The sequence below is a fragment of the Microtus pennsylvanicus genome, chromosome 22 (genome assembly GCF_037038515.1).
Source record: "Microtus pennsylvanicus isolate mMicPen1 chromosome 22, mMicPen1.hap1, whole genome shotgun sequence".
Lineage (NCBI taxonomy): Eukaryota > Metazoa > Chordata > Mammalia > Rodentia > Cricetidae > Microtus > Microtus pennsylvanicus.
This window is the reverse complement of record NC_134600.1, coordinates 10,053,576-10,076,918: the sequence shown is the minus strand read 5'-3', so window position 1 is coordinate 10,076,918 and position 23,343 is coordinate 10,053,576. Positions and strand designations below refer to the sequence as shown.

The 23,343-nt window shown below is 41.7% G+C and overlaps 1 protein-coding gene across 1 annotated transcript in view; it reads left to right on the top strand.

The window, feature by feature from the left end:
* Window positions 1-23,343, top strand: part of Ankar (ankyrin and armadillo repeat containing) — a 52,290-nt gene that overhangs the window by 26,888 nt on the left and 2,059 nt on the right. Inside the window, exons 12-20 of the mRNA XM_075956555.1 lie at window positions 6,794-7,035; window positions 7,231-7,384; window positions 7,458-7,619; window positions 13,036-13,142; window positions 13,742-13,864; window positions 14,361-14,519; window positions 15,172-15,289; window positions 16,916-17,025; window positions 22,135-22,331. Of these exons, the coding sequence (XP_075812670.1) occupies window positions 6,794-7,035; window positions 7,231-7,384; window positions 7,458-7,619; window positions 13,036-13,142; window positions 13,742-13,864; window positions 14,361-14,519; window positions 15,172-15,289; window positions 16,916-17,025; window positions 22,135-22,331 (1,372 nt within the window). The remainder of the gene's footprint in view (window positions 1-6,793; window positions 7,036-7,230; window positions 7,385-7,457; window positions 7,620-13,035; window positions 13,143-13,741; window positions 13,865-14,360; window positions 14,520-15,171; window positions 15,290-16,915; window positions 17,026-22,134; window positions 22,332-23,343) is intronic.

Sequence of the window (23,343 nt, the reverse complement as noted above, 5' to 3'; positions counted from 1 at the left end):
TGTCCCTAACCCTGTGGGCAAACTCTGTTGGGAGAGGGGACGTCGTCCTCTTAGATTGCTTCTAGCTGACATGGGGGCGACGTTCTTCTTAGGGGCCCCTGTGAAAGCAAACGATGGTAAAATTCCCAAATTAACCTTTGACTTAAGAAAATTATAACTAGTCTCTGTGTGTTTCGAGAAGGTCCGGCCAGAGCGTTGTCAAAAATGTGCATCATATGAAATTGTCTCTTGCAGTTGGTACCAAAAAACAGGTCTAAAATTAGTGCTTAAAAAAAAATTCATGACGTCATAAAAACCAGATTGAGTTGATGTTGTGGGGCCCCATCTTCATCCTGGAAACTTCAAAGATTACTGTAGGAAAATATGTTGCTTGTTATGGGAAATTTAAACATTAACAACAAGGACTTATACTGACATATAAAGAAAGACACAGATGTGAGGGAAGGCAAAGAAAGTTTATCAAGTATAAAAATTATTCTTATTCTGTCCCATTTCATGGCTCCTGACCTGAGACAGAACTTTGAAATATCTCTTATCAACAAGCTTGGAATTGAAGAAGGACTGAGCCATAGTCCAACTCCAAAACCAGCTCTACACATTTATAAAGAAGTGTTCAATAAAACATATAAATATATATATATATAAAATCAATACTTACGATATGTATAGAATTTTATTGTTGATGTTTAATGGGTCGTAACTATTTTCCATCCATCAGTAATTAAATATTCAGGGTCCCTCAAATTCTTTGGAGATGAATATTTTCCTGTGGAGATAAGAAAAGAACCCTGCCCCCATCCTATTAGTAATCCTTACCATCTGTATGTCGGTCATCCTTGTGAATGAATTGTTATTTATCTTTTCCAAGTGACTTCTCTTCCTCAAACCGAACCTTTATTAATTTTGACGGTATCCATAATTTTTCCTCACCTGTGGAGATAAGAGCAAAACCCCTTCCCCAACGCAGCACATCTCCTGGTTTCCATTGTGAGGTCAGTACATCCTTGAAATAAACTGGTTGATTTAGTTCAGCAGACTTTTCCATTATCCAATGTCTTTCTGCAGCCGTCGTTCCTTTCTCATTAGCGTTGAGAAAATTCAAGGTTAACAAAGCATTATGTAACCTATTTCTAGGGGTGTTTTCCACCCCTTTCTGTTTGTTCAACATATCCTTTATAGTTCAATTTGATCTTTCTATGACTGCTTGACCTGTAGGATTGTATGGTATACCTGTAACATGCTTGATATTGTAATGATCAAAAAACCGTTTCATCTTCCTAGAGACATAAGCAGGACCATTATCTGTCTTTATTTGTGTAGGTATACCCATGATAGCCATGACTTCTAATAAATGAGTGATTACTGAATCAGCTTTTTCTGAACTTAAAGCAGTTGCCCACTGAAAGCCTGAATAAGTGTAGATGGTGTGATGAACATACTTCAATTTGCCAAATTCTGCAAAGTGGAACACATCCATCTGCCAGATTTCATTTCTATGAGTGCCCTTTGGATTAGCTCCTGCTGGCAGTGGTGTTTGGTTATAGAAAGAGCAGGTAGGGCATTTCTTCACAATCTCCTTAGCTTGTTGCCATGTAATAGAAAACTCTTTCTTCAAACCTTTGCTATTAACATGATGTTTTTTATGAAATTCAGAGGCTTGAAGCACACTACCAATCAATAATTGATCAATTTCTGCATTACCTTGTGCTAGAGGACCTGGCAGACCCGTATGGGATCGGATGTGTGTTATGTACATAGGGCAAAGCCTGTTCCTGATCAAATCTTGAACCTGGATAAACAATGAGGTTAGTTCTGTATCATCAGGTATAAATTCAGCAGTTTCAATATGTAAAATAACTCTTTCTGCATATTGTGAATCAGTAACTATATTAATAGGTTCTTTAAAATCTCTTAGTACCATAAGAATGGCATATAATTCTGCCTTCTGTACAGAATCATAAGGACTTTGTTCCACCTTACCCAAGTCTTCTGATTTGTAACCTGCCTTCCCTGATTTATTGGCATCAGTATAGAATGTACGGGCTCCAGTTATTGGAGCATCACGGACTATTCGAGGAAGGATCCAAGAAGTTCTCTTTATGAAGTTGAGCCGCTTGCTTTTTGGATAGTTGTTATTAATGTCTCCCAAAAAATTAGCACAAGCTCTTTGCCATGGTTCATTATCTTCCCATAATTTCTTTAGTTCATCAGCAGTGAAAGGCACTATAATTTCTGCTGGGTCTATGCCTGCTAGTTGACGAAGTCTCAGCTTGCCTTTTATAATTAACTCAGAGACTTTTTCCACATAAGTTTTCAATTTCTTACTTGGTTTATGTGGTAAAAAGATCCATTCCAAGATAATATCATCTCTCTGCATTAAAATTCCTGTAGGAGAAATTTTTGATGGTAATATGACGAGAATACAATCGAGCTCTGGATTCACTCTGTCCACATGTGCCTGTTGTAATTTCTCCTCAATCATTGTCAGTTCCTTTTCTGCTTCAGCTGTTAATTCTCTGGGACTGTTTAAATCTTTATCACCATCCAAGGTCTTGTTCAAATGAATTATTAGATCAGGTGTTATCCCAATAGTTGGTCGTAAACTGGAAATGTCTCCTAACAGTCTTTGAAAGTCATTAAGAGTCCGTAGGCGATCTCTCCGAATTTGTGCCTTCTGTGTCTTAATTTTTTGCAAACCTATTCTATAACCTAAATAATTAACAGAATCTCCCTTCTGAATCTTTTCAGGAGCAATTTGCAATCCCCATTTAGGTAACAGTATCTGTATTTCTTCAAACAGTCTGTTCAAGGTATCTATGTTTGAATCAGATAACAATATGTCATCCATGTAATGGTATACAATAGATTTGGGAAATTTCTTGCGTATTATTTGCAATGGTTGGTTCACAAAATATTGGCACAGGGAGGGGCTATTTAACATACCCTGGGGGAGGACGGTCCAGTGGTACCTCCTCAAAGGTTGAGAATTGTTATAAGTAGGCACTGTGAAGGCAAATTTTTCTCTATCTTCTTTTTGCAAAGGTATAGTGAAAAAACAATCCTTTAAATCAATAACTATGAGAGGCCATCCTTTTGGTAATAAAGAGGGCAACGGAATTCCAGATTGCAGAGGGCCCATAGGTTGAATAACCTTGTTGATGGCCCTGAGATCTGTCACCATTCTCCATTTACCTGATTTTTTCTTAACCACAAATACAGGAGAATTCCAAGGGCTGGTAGATTCTTCTATATGTCCAGCATCTAGTTGCTCTTGTACCAGCTGTTCTAAAGCCTGTAGCTTTTCCTCAGCTAAAGGCCATTGCTTTGTCCATATTGGTTTCTCAGTCAACCATTTTAGAGGCAAGGCTGTTGGTATTTCTGAAGGGACATCAATTGCTTGTTCTTGCACAGCCCTAATGGCCGGTTTTGTCCATTTGTAATAACTTTTAATATTCTTTTCAGAAATATGGGCTCTAGAAGTAGCAGGAATGTTAATTTGAGTATTCCATTGTTGTAATAGGTCACGACCCCATAAATTCATTGCAATATTGGCTGCATAAGGCCTTAATTTTCCTATTTGTCCCTCAGGCCCTATACATTCAACCCATCTCGTGCTCTGCCTTACTCGAGATAGGGTTCCAATTCCCAGGAGCTGAACATTTACATTCTGAAGAGGCCAATATGGATGCCAAGATTCTGGGGTAATGATACTTACATCAGCACCTGTGTCCAGTAGGCCAGTAATAAAAATGCCATTTACACACACTCTCAGCTTAGGTCTTTGATCATTTATAGAAGTTTGCCAAAACACACGTAACTCATCTTTCTGATTACTATTGCTTGTAACAGTAGGCATGTGGCTTTCTAATTGTCCTGACGAGGCATGTTCTCTGCAGAAACTGGGAATGTCTGAACCATGTTTGCCATGGGGGCCTGAGAGGCCCCCCCTCTCACGTTTCCCGTCTGTATCAGGTTGCCTTGTCTATCTCTTGTAGACCTGCATTCATTCGTCCAGTGTCTGCCTTTCCCACATCTTCTACATAAACCTGAAGGCTGATTCCTTCTATTCCTGTTATTTCTAGAAGACGCATTATTATTATTTCTGAAAACCCGTTGTTTACAATTCCTTTTCATATGACCCATTTTGCCACAATTAAAACATTTGGTATTCTGGTGTCTCCTTTTACCATTGGAAATTGCTTCTTCTACCCATGCTTCAGTGCCATAGTCAAATGTGTCAACATCTAGTGTATGCAAGACCCATTCTTCCAAGGACGCTGATCTGAACATTAAAGGCCTCAAGATCCTTTTGCATTCCACATTAGCATTTTCGTAAGCCAAAGACTCAATTATTATACGTCTTGCTTCTGGGTCAGGTATCCCTATTTGTACAGCCTTAGTTAATCTTTGTAAAAAGTCACTAAAGGGTTCTCTCTGACCCTGTTTAACTGTGACAAATGATTCCATTCTCTGTCCTGGGTCTTGTACTCTGTCCCAAGCCCTTAAGGCTGCTGTAGTACACATGGAGAGTATGTTTTCATCCAAATTAGCTTGTTCCTGAGGGTCTGAAAAGAGCCCTTCACCTAGAATTTTATCTAGGGAAACGTCAATTCCCTTCGCCTTTTCCTGCTGTTCTAAAAGTCTAGCCTCTTGCCTGAATAAGCATTTCCATTTTAATTGCGGTCCACTCTCAAGGACCGCGGAGCTCAGCTGGAGCCAGTCCAAGGGGGTTGCTTTGCTTGTTGTGGCCCAAGATTTTAGCATCTCTTTAACAAAAGGGGAGTGCATCCCAAAAGACATGATGGCCTGTTTAATTTCTTTGAGATCATTCATACGGACAGGCTCCCATGTATCTTCCTTGATGACCCTAGGGTTTCTGGAACCAACCACCTTTTCTGTTGTTATTACAGGAAAGGCATGTAGAGCTGTAGGTAGAGCTTTGTGAAAATTGTCCCGGAGGGATTTATCCACAGATGTAGTTAAAATTTGCCTTTCTACCCTTTGCTCTTCTTCATCAGAATTTAGAAATTCCTCAGTCTTTTCAATTCTATTCACCATTGCTTTTTGTAATGTCTGAATCTCCTGCCCAGAATTATGTTCTAAAGCCTTCATTGAGGATTCTAGAGTATGAAATTTGTCCAGTAGAGATAACTTGTCATCTTTGGACATAATTTTTATGGCATAAACAGTGCCTTCTTGTATTGACAATCTTTCCGCCAATCTGTCATAAGCTTTAGACAAAATTCGATTGTCACATTCAGCAGTTTTGATTCTCCCAGTTAATGTTTCAGTTCCTACAGAAAGGGACTGCTGGAACTTACGATCTAATTCAGCTGTTCCTTCTTCCATAATAATGAATTTCTCCTTAACATCAGCCTGTACCTTTTCTAGATTTTGCTCAGTTAACCGAGTCATGTTAAACAAAGATTTGTTTTCTTCCTGGAGAACTTCATACTGATTCTTGAGAAGATTGTTGTCGCTCTCAATAGTTTTCAAACGTTCAACCTCTGCCTTAAGAGATTTGATCATTTTCCTATTATCAAACCAAATAGTGCTAAGGAAAATTAAGAATCCCAGGAATATCCATATATGTGGTGTGGTAGACACCTCTTGTAAGATCTCCCAAATGGTGCACTCAAAAAAACTATTGAAATCGGATGTAGTCACGTTCTCAGACATTATTTATAAAAGAAAAAGTTCTCTTACCTGTAATAACTGGTTCCTGCCAGTGGTGGCGAAAGAGTCCAGTTGAATCCACGTGTCCTAAATCTGAAATAAAATGACTCAAAAACAAAATTGAAACAGACACCAGGCTGATAAGTATTTTTTGCCGGGGCTCTCAGGCCGCTGTCACGTGACCTGAGCGCTGGCGGCGGTGGGAGGGGGAACAGACACAGGCAGCGCGCGCGCCGGCGTGAGAGGGCGGGCACGGGAAATCTGGCCGGGGCAGCTCGGAACAGAGACTTAGGCGCTGTTAAAAAGGCTCTGTCGATTTCAAACCCACTGCTTGATACTCTAGCAAGCAGCAGGGAAAATCGAGTCGCTCAGAATCTCAGCTGTTTCAGCGCGCGCCCAGAGAGACCGCTGCAGCGGCCCGGGGTGCAAGAGACTCCGATTCGGGGCCGGTTCTCGGCAAAGCCCCACGGGGCAGGCGCCAAATGTACCCGCACAAAATAAAGGCAATGCAGATATCAAAGAATATTTACCAATTTATTGTTAAACTTACAGAACCAAAGTTCCAGCGTAGCACAGGTAGGGAGGAAAAAAGGGGCGAGCCGCCTCTCCGCACACCATTTATTGGCAGGCATTCGCCTGAGGCAAACCCCGCCCTCTAAAGGGAGCTGACTTAACCCCTTCAAAAGATACTCAATGCTAAAGGAAAAAAAGGTATTGATAAATACCTACATGCTAAGAAAATTTCTCCTGGAATCATTTAAAACAGCAAAAAGTTTGAAGCAACATATATTTTTAAAGTGTGAATTGCTAATAAAATGTGATATGACCGTTGATATGCAATATTCAGAAGGCACTTGTGACTTTTATGTTCATAAAAGAGTGGAGAAACATTTCAATGGTAAACAAAAATTCTGGATATTATATATGTAGTTAAACTATAATTATCTACCTATGCCCAAGTATCGGTATAAGAAGTAGTGGACAAAATAAAATCTAAAGGACGAATCTGGACAGTCTTGTCTTTGAGCTTAGGAATTCAGTTTTGTAACACGGAAAAGCTACCCTGCCGCGTGCCAGGTTGACGTTTCCGGTGACTGGTTCTCTAACTCTTTTGAAGATACGCTGAAGGCAGTGTCCTCGGCCACCATCGCCGAGGTCGGCCGCGACAACAAGGAGGTGCAGGATGCCTTAGCCATGGAAGGGGCCATCCCTCCCCTGGTCGATCTGTTTAAAGGCAAGCAGCTCAGTGTCCAAGTGAAGGGCGCAATGGCTGTAGAATCCCTGGCCAACTGCAACCCTCTAATCCAGAGAGCGTTTCTTGAAAGAAAATTAACTAAAGATCTCCTCAAACTACTCAAGGTAGGTTTTTTTTGTTTTTGTTTTTGTTTTTTTTTACCATGACCTTTCCAGCTGTTTAGAGGGTTCACTTCACTTCGGGTCTTTTTTTGGAGACTAGACGATCAAATTCTAAAATGCACACTTTATAAAAATACATATCCCTAATGTGTTCAGAACATGCTCACTGAATGAATGGCATGTTTTTGTCTTGTATAGGCCTTTCAATTAGACGTTAAGGAACAAGGAGCCAAAGCACTGTGGGCCTTGGCAGGACAAACCCTGAAACAGCAGAAGTTTATGGCGGAGCAGATTGGCTACAACTTCATAATAAACATGCTTCTGTCTCCATCAGCCAAGATGCAGTATGTAGGTAAGTTACGCTCTCTGCAGACGGCTGGCGTGGACGCTGAAGTCCACACCCACCTCTTCCGGTTCTCTGCCAGGAGGGGAAGCGGTCATCGCGCTCAGTAAGGACAGCAGGCTGCATCAAAACCAAATATGTGAAGGGAACGGCATCGCGCCCCTGGTCCGCTTACTGAGAATCAACAAGATAGCCGAAGGCACCCTGCTGAGCGTCATCAGAGCCGTGGGCTCCATCTGTATTGGTATGTATGCAGTCACAAGTTTTTAATTACGGTGAGAAAAATAAGTCTTCGGTGGAGTCGGAGAACATTTGTCTATCTCTGTTCCCACCGTGAAAGAGCTCAGAGGAGGATAAATGGTTTCCCCAAGACCTTGGTGAGTTCGAGTGCGGAACCTGAGTGTCACGTCTTCTTGCTCTGGAATTCTGAGTAGGATAGAAAATGAAGACAGTGAGCACTATTTTTGAACTAAAACAATCCCGTTTCTTTTAAGAGAACTTTAAAATGTTAACAGCTATAAATTTCTTAAGGTTAACATTTGGTTACATTTTCTCAATTCTTTTTTTTTTTTTTTTTTTTTTTTGGATTTTCGAGACAGGGTTTCTCCGTAGCTTTTTGGTTCCTGTTCTGGAACTAGCTCTTGTAGACCAGGCTGGCCTCGAACTCACAGAGATCCGCCTGCCTCTGCCTCCTGAGTGCTGGGATTAAAGGCTTGCGCCACCACCACCCAGCCATTTTCTCAATTCTTGTTGACTTATATAAGTTATTGTTTGTTTATAGAAAGTGGCCTTTGTTGCAAAAGAATTGACCTTTTGAGCTCTGGTTCTTTGCTGACCCCGCTGAATTCAGGGTAGAGGCTGTGGGCTATTTCTTGCAAAGAAAATAAAAATGGCTTCTGTGCGCATTTGTTTTCTAGGTAACTGTGTTTCCTCAAAAGCACCCAGATGTTGAAGTTAGCAGCTCGCCTTTTCTTTCCTGTAGTAATATGGGAGCAGCGGCGGGGCTACGTCCCCAAAACCCCAGCCGCCTGCCCGGCTAGCTTATGCCCCGAAATAATTACACACAAACTGTATTCATTTAAACACTGCTTTGGCCCATTCCTATCTAGCCTCTTCTAGGCTAATTCTTGCACCTGGACTAGCCCATTTCTTATCATCTGTGTAGCACCGGTCTTACTGGGAAGATTCTAGCCTAAGTCCATCCTGGGTCGGAGCTTCATAGCGTGTGTCTTCCCTGGAGCAGGTAGCATGGCGTCTCTCTGAAGGCGTCTGCTCTGGAGAGGAGAGCTGTCGAGTCTGATCTCACTTCCTCTTCCTCCCAGCGTTCTGTTCTGTTTACTCCACCCACCTAAGGGTGGGCCTATCAAATGGGCCTAGCAGTTTCTTTATTGCTTAGCCAAAGAAATCAACAGATTGATATATGACACTGCCACATCACTTTCCTGCTTATGAGTAGTTACAGAAAGTTATTAACTCTTCTAAGACATAAATAACCCAGAAGATAATGTTTCTTTCATAGTCAGAATCTATAATAGACATTCTAGTTAGTAATAAAAGTCTAGTAAATGGGGGGGGGTTGAAAAGATAGCTCAGTGGTTAAGGCAACTTGTTCCTTTCCAGAGGACCCAAGTTTGGTTCCCAGCACCCTGCCTGTAACTCCTGCTAGCTGTGGGGGCCCCATATGCATAAACATGGACAGACATGTTCACATAAGAAACACACGTGTAGGCGGGGTTTCCATCTAGACTGCAGATCAGCTCTGCCCCACCAGCCGCTCCCCAAATAACCACACAGACACTTATTATTATTTGTAAATGCTTGGCCAATAGCTTAGGCTTATCTCCAGCTATCTCTTACAATTTAAAATGGCCCGTTTCTGTTCCTCTTTGTGCTGCTCTGAGGCTGGCTTACCTCATCTTAAGAGTTTCCTATATTGCTTCTTCTGCATCTGGCTTGTAGCTCTCAGACTCGACCCTCCTCCTTCTCAAGTGTTCTCTCTGCCCCCCAAAATCCTGCTTAGCTATCTGCCAATCAGCTTTCTTTTTTTATTTTTCAAACAATTTTATTTTACAGACCAATCCCAGTTCCCTCAACCTCCCATCCTCCTGCTCTCCCCACATTCTCCCCAAACACCCCCTATCCACTCCTCAGAGAGGGTAAGGCTTCCCATGGGAAGTCAACAAAGTCTGGCATTTCACTTGAGTCAGGACCAAGGTCCTCCCCTCCCCCATACCTAGACTGAGCAAGGTATCCATCCATAGGGAATGGGTTCCAAAGAGTCAGTTCTTGCACTAGGGATAAATACTGGTTCCACTGCTAGCAGTTCCACAAATGGCCCCTGTCACATGACTGTCACCCACATTCAGAGGGCCTCCTTTGGTCTTACGCTGGTTCCCCAGATGTCAGTCTGGGTTCAGTGAGGTCCCACTAGATCAAGTCAGCTGTTTCTGTGGGTATTCTCATCCTGGTCTTGGCCCCTTCACTCATAATAGCGCCCCTCTCTCTCTGTGACTGGACTCCAGGAGTTTGGCCCATTGCTTAGCTGTGGATGTCCACATCTGCTTCCGTCAGTTGCTGGAAGTTGTAGGTTCTATGATGACAATTGAGGTTGTCGTCAATCTGATTACAGGGGAAGGGCAGTTCAGGTGCCCTCTCTACTGTTGCTTAAATTCTTAGCTAGGGTCATCCTTGTGGATTCCTGGGAGTTTCCCTAGTGCCTGGTTTCTCATTAATCCCACAACGGCTCCCTCTTTCAAGGTATCTCTTTCCTAGCTCTCCCTCTCTGTCCTTTACCCACCACTCATTCTTCCGAATCCTTCATGTTCTCCTCCCCACTCCCCTACTACTTCCTCCCTTCCCCCATGGTACCAATTTACCAAGAAGATCTTGTCTATGTCTCATTCCCAGGGGGAATCCATGTATGTCTCTTAGGGTTCTCCTTGTTTCCTGTCTTCTCTGGAGCTGTGGATTGTAGGCTGGTTATTCTTTGTTTTATGTCTAATATCCACTTATGAGTGAGTACAGACTGTGTTTGTCTTTCTGTGTCTGATTTCCCTCATTCAGGATTTTTTTTTCTGGTTCCATTCATTTCCCTGCAAATTTCAAAATGCCATTTTTTTTTTTTACCTCTGAAAAGTACTCCATTGTGTAAATGTACCACCTTTTCTTTATCCGTTCTTTGGTTGAGGGGCATTTAGGTTATTTCCAGGTTCTGGCTATTACGAATAATGCTGCTATAAACATAGTTGAGCAAATGTCCTTGTGGTATAGGTTTGCATCCTTTGGGTATATGCCCAATAGTGGTATTGCTGTGTCTTGAGGTAGATCGATTGCCAATTTTTTTGAGAAAATGCCATATTGATTTCCAAAGTGGCTGTACAAGTTTTCACTCCCACCAGCAATGGGGGAGTGTTCCCCTTACTCCGCATTCTCTCCAGCATAAACTGTTATTGAATGTTTTTGATCTTAGCTATTCTGACTGGGGTAAGAGTCATTTTGATTTGCATTTCCCTGATTGCTAAGAATGTTAAGCAGTTCCTTAAGTGCCTTTTGGCCATTAGAGATTCCTCTGTTGAGAATTCACTGTTTAGATCTGTACAAATTTTTAATTAAACTATTTGATATTTTGATACCTAGTTTTTTGAATTCTTGGTATATTTTAGAGACCAGCCCTCTGTCTAAGTTGGGGTTGGTGAAGATTTTTTCCCACTCTGAAGGTTACCATTTTGTCTTGCTGACTGTGTCCTTTGCTTTACAGAAGTCCCATTTATTAACTATTGGTCTCAGGGTCTGTGCTCCTAGTGTTCTATCCAGGAAGTGGTCTCCTGTGCCAATGAGTTCAAGGCTACTTCTCACTTTCTCTTCTGAGCCTCAGGGTGGCTGCATTTATGTTGAGGTCTTTGATCCATTTGGACTTGAGTTTTGTGCATGGGGATAGATATGTATCTGTTTGCATTCTTCTACAGGTTGACATCCAGTTATGCCAGCACCATTTGTCCAAGATACTTTCTTTTTCCCATTGTATAATTTTAGCTTCTTTGTCAAAAACCAGATAGGTGTTCATAGGTGTGTGGATTAATGTCAGGGTCTTCAGTTCTATTCCATTGGTCCACCTGTCTGCTTTTGTGCCAACACCAAGCTGTTTTCATGACTATAGCTCTATGGTAGAGCTTGAAGTCAGATATGGTGATGGCATTTATCTAAATATATCTTTTCAACCTTGAAAGCATACTAATATGACTATAAGTGTGATTGTTATAAATGACTAGCTACTAACCTGTATTTTTAAGTATACATTACATTTTTAAATAATACCCACACAAGACTAGACACATACATACAGCTTAACAAAAATAACCTTAAATTTGTACCAGTAAAACAAAATCCATACCAATGAAAAATATTTTGAGATTAATAGGTATTTTTTAGATTAATTAAGTAGATTCAATAATCTGCCCTTTTATCTCATCATTTTTATATTAGCTCCCCATTTTTCCTCTAGAAAGACATCTTTGAATTTAACTTGTTTGTCTAGCTTTTTTTCCTGACTATGATCAATAACAATTTGTAACCAACCCCCTATAAATTATGACAAACATCCATAAACAATCTTCCATCTCTTCTTTCCACTCTGTATCTGGCTAGTGATTCTGCCTTTCTTCTTCCCAGAGTCCTCTCTGTCCCCAGAAAAGCCACCTAACCTCTTCCTGCCTAGAGATTGGCCATTCAGTTCCTTATTAAACTAGTCAGAAGGTGCCTTGGCAAAAACACATCTTCACAGTGTAAAGATATATTCCACAGCATGCATGCATGCATACATACGTACATGCGTATACACATACATACATATACACATACATACATACACACATATCCTTGATCATCCCTCCCAACAACTGTGATTCTATAGGGATGGTGAAGGCAAGATAATAAAAATTGGTAAGATAGGTGTTGCTCATCTTACTCCCCCTAGTTAAACTTTACAAAAAAACAATATGTGGGTGGCTCTTCACCACTTTTCACAGATGCCTAAACTTGTATTTTTATTTAAGTATATAAACTTACTATATTTATATCTATATAGTGCACATGATACTATATTTAAATATATAGAACTAATATATATATATATAGGCACTCTTAGGCAAAACAAAATTAAATTGTTTATGCATATTCACAAAAATGAGATTGAGTTTTCTCCTGATATTAGATTGCAACTTAAAATACAGAGTGTTAGAAAGGAAGACAATGTATGTATTTAGTATATGCAACTTATGAAAGCTAGAAATTCTAACTCAGTGATTAGTCATTTTTGTAGATAAGAAACTTTTCATAGAAAATACTGGCTATAAACTTGAGGGCCAGAATATATTCTTAACCAGTGATGGTTCTTATAATGAATGTAGCAGTTTTCAAATTTATGTGCTGTGTCTCTTACTATAAAATTATCTATAGTTCTAGTAATGAATTTCCATGTTTATTCTGTCCTTTAAAAAAAAATCAAAGGAAGTATCGAAATAGTGCCAATATACTATGTTTTTAAAGTCTGTTAAGCCATATTGTTTTAAGATAGTTTATCAATCAAAATCCAGCCAAGTTTGACTCTCCATTTTAAAAATGGAGCAAAAACATGACCTCATTGACCTATGGGAGCTTTACAGGTGTGGCCCACACAAGCAATCCCTTGAGTCAACAGTTCGTCGTGGAGGAGAATGCCTTTCCTGTACTCATTCAGCTACTAAGAAGTCACCCTTCACTTAACATTAAGGTATGGATTAATGTTTTCAAGGTTTTTTCTAACATAGTAAACGTAATATATAAAGCAGTTTGAAGAAGAATTTGTACCTTAGATTATGTGGGTTTACAAGTCTAACAATTTAACTTTTAAAACAAAATTCTAAAAGGTCTAAGCAGCAAATATGGATGTAGTAAATATTATTTTCTTCTACTATGACATGAAAGTCTTATGCACTTAGTCCTTGGTTATTTTTCCTTAGTCTTTAAACCCATGCTAGTAAATATTTAAAAATTATGTTTAGATGTGGAAGGGATACAATTACATACGTTAGATTTTACAGTACCTCTGAACATGCCTTGCTGTCCCTAGGACACCCCCCCCCCAGCACCTTCAGGAGATGTGAGATGACCTCTGTTCATAGAGGACATGGAAATTTCCTGGCCATTAAAATCTATGAGCGACACCCTCCAGGGGCTGGGTCACACTAACTGAAGTCAAAGAATTATAATCAACACATTGGGCTTTAAACACTTTATATTTCCACAACTTAGCCTGTGCAAATATTTACATGCTATACATTCTTCAGTAATGTGTGAATGAAACATAATTTTTGAAAACCACATCTTTAGGTTGAAGTGGCATTTTCTTTGGCATGCATCGTCCTAGGGAATGACTTGCTGCAGAAAGAGTTACAAGAAAAGGAAGGGTTTCGGTATTCCGATGTCCTTTATCTTCTTCACTCAAAAGAAAAGGTAGGACTTTGACATCCTTCAGGGCGCTCACCTTGGGGAAATGGCTCTAAGAAAATGCAATCAGTTACGACCAAGCATTCTCTAAGGCAGCACGCAAGCATTTTATTTAAGAGAATATACTCTGTTAGTCATGAGTTTGTGATAATACGGTTCCAAACTTTTCATAGTTGCCACATGTCTTGATGTGCACAGTTTTAATGCGTGCTAAAATCTCTGTCCTGAATCAAACCCTTCGTTTAATTGCATGCCCTTCCAATCCCGCATCATGCTCTTCTTACCCAGAGAACACCGGGCCTTCGGAAATGTCACGTGGTGAAGACAGCTTTCCCAAGGCAGCTAATAAGAGGCAGTTATTTTTCTTTAAAAAAAAAAAATTCTCCCAACGATGTCCTATTTCTTGTCTTGATGAGAATGAGATGCATCTTAGTAGGCGATAACTCAAAACTCAGTGAATAACAAAGCAAGTGAAAATTGTTGGTGTTTTTCCTCTCCCTAGGACATCTGCCTGAGAGCAGGTTATGCGCTGACTCTTTTCGCCTACAACAACCGTTTTCAACAGTACTTAATACTGGAAAAAGGAATGATAACTTTATCCATTTTTGAGCCTTTTCTTCAGTCCAAAGTTGAAACCGAGAGGGCAATGGCAGCATTTCAGGTACCCAGGGCCTTGCATTTCATTCTAGCAAGCACGTTGTCTTGGTGAGCACTTCTCCACTGGGGATTCAGAAAAATGTTGGCGCATTTACGAAATTGAGTATTCTCCGCACCAGCCCCTCCACCTCACGAGAAGCCCATTATTAAAACTTCTGTGTTTCTATAGAATCTCTCAAGTTGCGTCTCATGCCTACCACAATCCTGTGAGGCCCATAGCAGGTCCTTTAATCACATCATGCCCAGAGCAACTATGTGGTTAGTTTCGACGTGGTGATGTCGAAACAGCTCTCAGTGTGGACTGGCATGGCCTCTTCCATCAGCATCAGTATTTAGGCTCCTCTCTGTTTTATGCTTACTCTTCAGAGCTTCTCAATCCTATAGCCTTGTGAAGTATTTTTTTCTTCAAATTCAAGGTCAAACACTGCAAGAAATGCAGAAAGAATAACATGGCCCTTGTGGCCATTGCTATGAGCATTTGGGGGGAAGTACTTTAACCCTGTCTTTTCATCCATCACATCTCTTTTATTGGAGCCTACCAAACGTCCCCTCTGACCCCTAAATTGCCCCCAAATCATACATGATTAAGAGAACCTGAGTAGCAAACAGTCACCAATTCTATGGTTTTTTTTTTTTTTTGGTTTGCTTTCTTTTAGATTATCGTGTTAGCGAAGGTCATTATAGATGTGGACCATATTACTTTGTCGGCAAGAGGTGTTAATATTTTAGTCGACAGTCTGTATTCAACCCACATTCCTACTATTGCCTTGACAGGTAAGAAACAGCTAACAAAACAAAACAACAACAACAAAAAAAAAACAACAAAAAAGTATAACGGCCTCCACACAAAGGAACATGGGTTCGCGTTCAAGACAGATCATAGAAATATTTTAGATCACAATCTCGACAATACGAAAATACATCCAATTCCCTGTTGCACAGTTTCAAGCTACACCACTTGGAAACACTGAGCCAGGTCTGCATGGGGCAGCGGACGTCAGCATTCACTCTGTACCCTGCGCGGAGCCGTAGGGGTCCACCCTGCTTACCGAACAGGGTTGCAGGAACCCTCAGCACTGCTCCTTTACGTTCCTAACAATCATGTCAAACTTCTAATCATCTTCTAGACTAGACAGTAAGAGCTCAATTATGCAACCCCAAGAAAAAATTTACACTCCGATTTTCATAGTCGTGGCAGATTTACACTGATGTGCTTTGTATTTCTTTTGAAAGTATACATTCTGTTACTGGAAATTTTTTTTAGATTTATTTGTTATATTATTTATTTATTATATTTATTATATTATTCTTTGCATGAGTGCTTTGGTTGTGTGCCTGTTGCCTATGGGTCAGAAGAGGGTGCTGGATGCACTAAGACCGGAGGTCTAGATAGCTGTAAGTCATCACGTGGGCACAGGGAATTGAACCCAGGTCTTCTCTAAGATCAACAGCTGTCCTTAACCACTGAGACACGCCTTTAATTCCAGCTCCCTAGAGGCAGAGACAGGTGGACCTCTGTGCGTTTGAGGCTAGCGTGGTCTACACAGTGAGTTCTAGGACAGCCACGGTTATGGAGAGAGACCCTGTCTCAAAGAACAAACAAACAAACAAAAATAAAGAAATACAACCCAGCAAAGAAAAATAGGGTACTAGTTCTCTTGACATTGTGTTCTCTAAGTACATCCCCTTCAAGCTTGCCCATGCTTGTAACAATAGGTGATAAGTAACATTTAACCAGGCTACCATTCACAGCTACATAAACAGTTTCAGAGTGATAGCCTGTGAATCCTAGCAAAATAAATAAAAAATCAAATTTATTACTAACTTAGCCAGTGGCTGTATGAGAAACACATATTTTGGAGTCTGTCTGCTTAGAGAGGAAGACGAATCATTCAGCGGAAACTTTTGGACACCGGGTAGGAAAACGGGTCTGGAAGGAAATTTAATAGTCTTTGTTTTAGATTTCGGTTCATGATCTCTTTGCTACAAGAGATGCCTTATTTTATTTGCTTTCAAATATTAATTTTCTCCATCTGAAAGGATGCCTATCACATCCAGACACAAGTTCAGGGGAAACACTCGTACACATAAAATGAATACATTTTATTAAAGCTTAACAACCGAAAAGCAGTGGTTATATTTTCGAAGTCTGGAAAACAGAAAGCTTCTGACTGGAAAATGTGCCATTCTTTCAAGTTCCAGTATACGTGATGGAAAACCAGTTGACTACGTGAACAACTGTTCCATATTTCCGTGTGCATGTTTCTCTTCCCTTGCTTCTTGATTTACCAGAGAGGTTTTGTAGGACAAACTTTTCAAACTACTGTGTACAAGTGGAAACGCAACACGTCTGTTATCAGCTGTGGATCATATAAGCTCTTTTCTTTGTTTTGATTCTAGGTAACTTAATAGCTACTCTGGCTCATTCTAGAGCTGGTATCCCAGCCGCTTTTATGACAGTAGGGGCGATCCAGCGGCTCTGCTACCATCTGTACTCAGCAAGAGAAGAGGTAAGCAGAAGCTAATTGCAAATTTAATGGGCTACAAATAATAGTTTTCTTCTTTCACACAAGGGGATGTTTTTTCCTTGGGATAGTAGATAATTCATAATAACTCAAGCATAGATGAATTTTCCAGTATTAGTCATACCATGTCTGATATGTCCAATTCTGATTTCCCACAAAAATCATATTTTTTTAAAAAAATATTTCTTCTCTCATACATTACATCCCAACCACAATTTTCCCTCCCTCCTCTCCTCCCAGTCCCTCTCTCCCCCCATCCACTCTTCCTGCATTTACCCTCAGATAAAGGCAGCCCTCCTCGGGATATCAAATGAACATGGCGTATCAAGATATAATAAGGCTAGACACCTCCTCTCATATTAAGACAGGACAATGTTGTTTTCAACTAAGTCTATTTTATCAGTAAAGACTTGGGAGCCAGATGGAGGGGTGAAAACCTGCTAACTCTGAGAGGCCAAGAAAGCACCTCCACTGTCCTCGTCCCAGGAAAAGAGCTTTCTCCTATCTGTCTCAAACAAAACTACTCCACCCGGATGTCCCTCCCTTCCGCTTCCTGTGTCTCTCTCGTTGTTCTCCTGACTCTCTCTTAACCTCTATGGTTACTTCCTCTCAACTGGCGGCTTGCTCCACCTCTCGACCTAAGATTGATTTTTATTTAACCCTTTTTACAACATTCAAGCAGAAAGCTCTTGGATTAAAGGGGCGTGCTAGGACTGAGTCACACCAGACCGAGAAGCAGGGTTTCCTAGTAAATGATGCAGTGTTGGGGTCCACAGTATGTTGGGGTCCACAGTGTGATGGAATAACCTGCCATAGGATGAGGCAGCCCAGTGGGAGGAAGAGGCCCAGAGGCAGGCAGGAGTCAGAGACAGTCCCCTCTCCCATTCTTAGGCGTTCCACGAGAAAACCAAGCTACAGAACTAAGACATCTATGCAGAGGGTCTAGGTCGATCTCATGTAGGCTTCCTGACTGTTGGTTCCGTCTCTGTGAGCTCCTATGACCTCAGGTTAGTTGATTCTGTGGGTTCTCTTGTGTCCCTGACCCCTCTGGCTCCAACAATCCTTCCTCCTCCCTCTTCTGCAGGGCTCCCCGAGCTCTGTCTAATGTTTGGCTGTGGGTCTCTGCATCTGTTCCCGTCAGTTGCTGGATGGAGCTGCTCTGGTGGCACTTATGCTAAACTCCTGTCTATGGGTATAGCAGAAGAGCGAAATTTCAATAGGAGTCATTTCATTGCCTTTCTTTTTTTTTTTTTGCTTGTCAGTACACTTTTATTTGAACTCTGACATCTAAACAGAATTTTACGAAAGCAATATAACAACTGTAATTAAAGATTTTGAAACCATGGGACTGGAGAGATGGTTAAGAGCGTGTACTGCTCTTACAGAGGACCACATTTTGGCTCCCAGTACCCATACATCTGCCTTTAATGCCAGCTCCAAGGGATCCAGTGTTCTTTTCTGGTCTCCATAGGGATGGACACACATGCGCGCGCGCACACACACACACACACACACACACACACCTTTTAAAAAACTTACACACAGCGTTCTACTTAGTCTCCTCACAGCGGCCTGCACACAGCGGCCTGCACACAGCGGCCTGATCAGCCTCCCGACAGCAGGCAGTAGGGAAAGAATAAGACACGCTTTAGGATCATGCTTATTAAGATGTTTAAAAGATGTTTAAATCCAATACCTAGTCAAATTAATCTCCAAGCTAAATACAAAACCAAAAACCATGAAGTGACTTGTTTTAATTATAAAATCAAGCTTTAAAGACAGAACTGTCGGGGGCCCTGCCCCAGCCAGGTTCAGGTCCCGAGGAAGGGGTGTCCATGCAAAGAAAAGAGTGAACCCCAGATGAGTTTCACACAAATGGTGGTCCCAAGTAGCTTGAGACATATTTATACTTAAAGATTTTTTTCCCCAACTTTTAAATCAAAACAACTTATAAACAAAAAACAACGCTCAGAATTTTGCTAGCTTGGCTAAATAGGCATACATTCTTTCTCTTTTTCTTTCTTTCTTTCTTTCCTTCTTCTTCTTCTTCTTCTTCTTCTTCTTCTTCTTCTTCTTCTTCTTCTTCTTCTTCTTCTTCTTCTTCTTCTTCTTCTTCTTCTTCTTCTTCTTCTTCTCCTCTTCCTCCTCCTCCTCCTCTTCCTCCTCCTCCTCTCCTTCTCCTCCTCCTCCTCCTCTTCCTCCTCTTCCTCCTCATCCTCCTCCTTCTCCTCCTCCTCCTCCTCTTCCTCCTCTTCCTCCTCATCCTCCTCCTCCTCCTCCTCCTCCTCCTCCTCCTCCTCCTCCTCCTCCTCCTTTTTAAGAAAGGGTGTAGTTTTGGAACCTGTCCCGGAACTCGCTCTGTAAACCAGGCTGGCCTCGAACTCATAGAGATCCGTGAGCGCTGGGATTAAAAGCATACATACATTCAGCTAGACATACATTCTTTTTTTGTTTTGTTTTTCAAGACAGGGTTTCTCTGTAGCTTTGGATCCTGTCCTGGATCTAGCTCTTATAGTCCAGGCCAACTTTGAACTCACAGAGATCCACCTGCCTCTGCCTCCCGAGTGCTGCGATGAAGGGCGTGCACCACCACCGCCCAGCTAGACATACAGCCTTAAGAACAACAATGCCATTCAAAACCTAATGAAGCAAATTTACAGAAAAAGGGGCGAATTGCCATAAGTTGCTCGCATGCAGTTCAATTGTATTTCTCTAACTGGTCCCTGGTCCTACAAAAGCATCCTCCATGCCTACAGAAAAGTGTCCTAAAACCTCTTGATAAAGGGTGAACTGGGGTAAGATACTCTTTTCTCACCCCATTCTTAATGTTTGCTCCCAGAACTCTTTGATGTGGTTAATGTCCCCTCCGCTGCTTTATTAACTTTCATTGCTTCCAATCCCGATTCTGTCAGCATCGAATCAGAGAGGTCCCCGGGGTCTGGAGGGACAGCCGGTGTTTCCAAATAAGAAACCTGAGAAGCATTGGTTCCCAAAGAATTTTTAGGGGAAAATAATTGAGGAAAAAAATGGGGACTTTCTGGGAATGATTATATCTGTCCCAAGTGTGACTGACAAAGCCAAACCAAAACCTCCAAGAGAATCATCAACATTATAAGAGAGGAGAGAGCCTGCAGGTTGTGTGGTCCCAGCAAAGTCTTTGCTGCCCTGAGGTTCACTGATCCTTGCTGAGTGAGAGACTGTCTCCATGGGCTTTGCCTTGCAGAGACCTGATGGATAAGCATTCCTATGGCTGATCTGAAGCTAGGCCACACAGCTCTCAACACAAAACCCTGTGTTCATGCCAGTAATCTCAGCGCTCAGAAGGCTGAGACAGGAGACTTCCTTCTACTTCAAAGCCAATTTGGGTTACACAGAGACTTAGAATGTGCCCCGTGGAAGGAGGAGATGCAAATTTGTGAAAGGCACCAAATTATAAGAGCAAAGTATAGCATGGGTGTACGAAGGTGCCACAGTGAATGCCAATGTCTTATGTAACTTAAGATTTAAATACTCAGTCTATAAATAAATCTACTGTGATGGTATAGAAATTTATAATTAAAAAAAATGTTTAGGAAGTATCTCGCAAGAATACTTAGCAAGTGGGTGAACCTTTTTATTTTTTTAGTATTCTAGGTAATTCCAAAAATGAAATCAATGTGCTCACAGATACTGTGAGCAATGAGTAGAAACCAATGGCCATTCACAGTCTTCTGTAAAACTCTGGGCAGAGGACGAGGCCTGCAAGCGGAGAGAATGGCCTGGCACGCATGAACCATTAGGCCCCTACCTGATGATGGATTTGCTTACATCCATTATCTGATATTCATCTTTACAGAAATTATCTTAAGGTTTAATGTAGTTTTAATAACGAGTGTGTCTGTGTAGGTTCGTGCATGTGAAGTCAAGTGCCTGTGGAGGCCAGAAGCGAGGGCTGGGTTCCCTGGACTTGGAGTTCCAGGTGGCTGCCTTGGGTTGTCGTGGGAACCAAACTCAGGTCTAACAGACCTTTCTGAAGAAGTAGCTAGTTAGAGTCTGAGCTAGATAATTTTGGTTAGTTTTCTTGAGAATACCATACCAAGTGTTTCATCGTATTCACCTCTTCACCTCTCCCGCTTTCCCCCTACCCATTCCCATGCCCCTACCCACACAACTTTGAGTCCTTTTTAAAAGCCCATCAAGACCAATTGGTGCTGCTCAAATATCCTGAATGTGGGTCTTTGACTTACCAGGGGCTACTAAACTCTTAGAGAGAAAAAAAAAAAACGCTCTCCCTATCCCAGCAACTCCCAATTGCCAATAGCTCCATGGCCGTGGGTGGGACTGTGTGCTCAACTCCCCTCTCCACGCTGGGAGGCTTTGTGCACGCTACCGAAACTACCGTGTGTTTCCACCTAGAGCCACCCTGCTGTATGCAGAAGGCACTGCCCCCTGGAGTCACTTCCTGTCACTTCCCGTCACTTCTGCTGCAATTATCCCTGAGCCTTCAGAGCCCGTTCCTGGGGGAGGCTGCTAGTTTGTTTCCCGACTGCCCTGCCTCAAAACAATCACTCAGAAACTAGATTAATTGCAATTCTGTTTGGCCAATAGCTTAAGCATATCTCTAGCCAGCTCTCATATCCTAAACTAACCCGTTTCTATTCATCTGTGCATCACCACATGGCCGTGGCTTACCGGCAAGGGTCTGGTGTGTCTGTCTCCTGCGGGTGGCTACATGACTTCTCCTGACTCCTCCTACTCTCTCTCTATATATTCTCCAGCCTGGCTATAGTCTGCTAAGCCCTTGGCCAAAAGCAAGTGTAGTCATTAACCAATAAAAGCAACACATATACAGAAGGACTTCCCACACCAGCCCCATTGCTTAAGAAGTGTCTTCTCATAAAGTTGTGACAAACCTACTTTGGAATAGAGAAATTCTAAATTCAAAGTGAATGCTGAGACTTGATCCCAAAATAATGTTCAGAAAGTGTATATGAATATATTTACCTCTGGCAAATTGCATGCTTTAAAACAGTCAAAATAGCACATTTTACGTCTGTTATATTTTTATCATAACAAAACATCAGGAAAATGTGAAAAAGCCTCTTGTGATTTCAGGTTCGCACAGCGTGTTCCTGCGCCCTTGGCTACCTATCGTACAATGCGTACGCGTTCCGCATCCTGCTGGCTGAGTGCAGGAACAAACCTAACCAGTTCCTGCGTATAATGAACAACATCAGCAGAGACGCCAAGATTAACCCTGCCTTCCTGAAGGAGTTCCAGATGCAGCAAAGCGTGGGGCTTCCGTCCTTAAGGTATCGTCTTAATAAGAAATGGAAGAAGTGACATTTAGTACCTGCAAACGCGCTAATGTGTTTGTGCAGTCTTGACGTGCATGGGTACCCTGTGGGTATAAACTTAACCTTGAACGTTCATTGGCAAAGCCCGCTTTTGTTTACTTTGGAATGCCGAGAGTCTTCTGTTTTGATCCGTAGCAGCAGGTTTCTGTTTAAGGGTTAGTGTTAAGTACTCAGCATCTTTACTCACTTCAGCTGCACAGTTCCATCCAGGGCAACAGTCAAGTTCACTTGCCCAGCCTGGAGACAAGCAGGGGCTATGTAGACGCTGGTTGATGTAGTCTGCTGTGTGTATGCAGACCTAGGCCCAGGAAAGATTCGATTTGTTAGAACTGTTTCTGAGAAGAGTGCTACAAAACAGAAAGTCCTGATTCAAATTAGGACAAAAAGGAAGGTTGCAACAGTTATTGCGGTCAGAGACCCTATAGACATGGGCCACAGTTGATGCTACCACTCGGCTGGGGAAAATCTGGATGAGATTGGACCCATGTTTTCTAGAAATCCAAGCAGCATAAAGGGCGGAGTTCTGGCATAGAGGCAGCAGCTAAAAACGACACACTGGCTGAAGTTTTGGCGTCTGTCAAGCATTTTGCTCAACTGATTCTATCTCAACGTCACAGTTTCATTATAACCTAAGTCTTTAAAATAGGGGGTGAAAAAAAATCTTACTGTGAACAAAGCTGAATTATGAGTCTTTCCAAGTAGGAAAACATTCATGTAAGAGCTACTCAAGATAAATTATTACTCTGATACAAGGGAAGGAGACCCAAATGTACACTGTGGTTATATAAGTCAATTTTAAGTATAGGAAAAGGTAAGTCTATTTCAAGAATCCTTTGAGCCGGGTGGTGGTGGCGCACGCCTTTAATCCCAGCACTCGGGAGGCAGAGGCAGGCGGATCTCTGTGAGTTGGAGGCCAGCCTGGTCTACAAGAGCTAGTTCCAGGACAGGCTCCAAAACCACAGAGAAA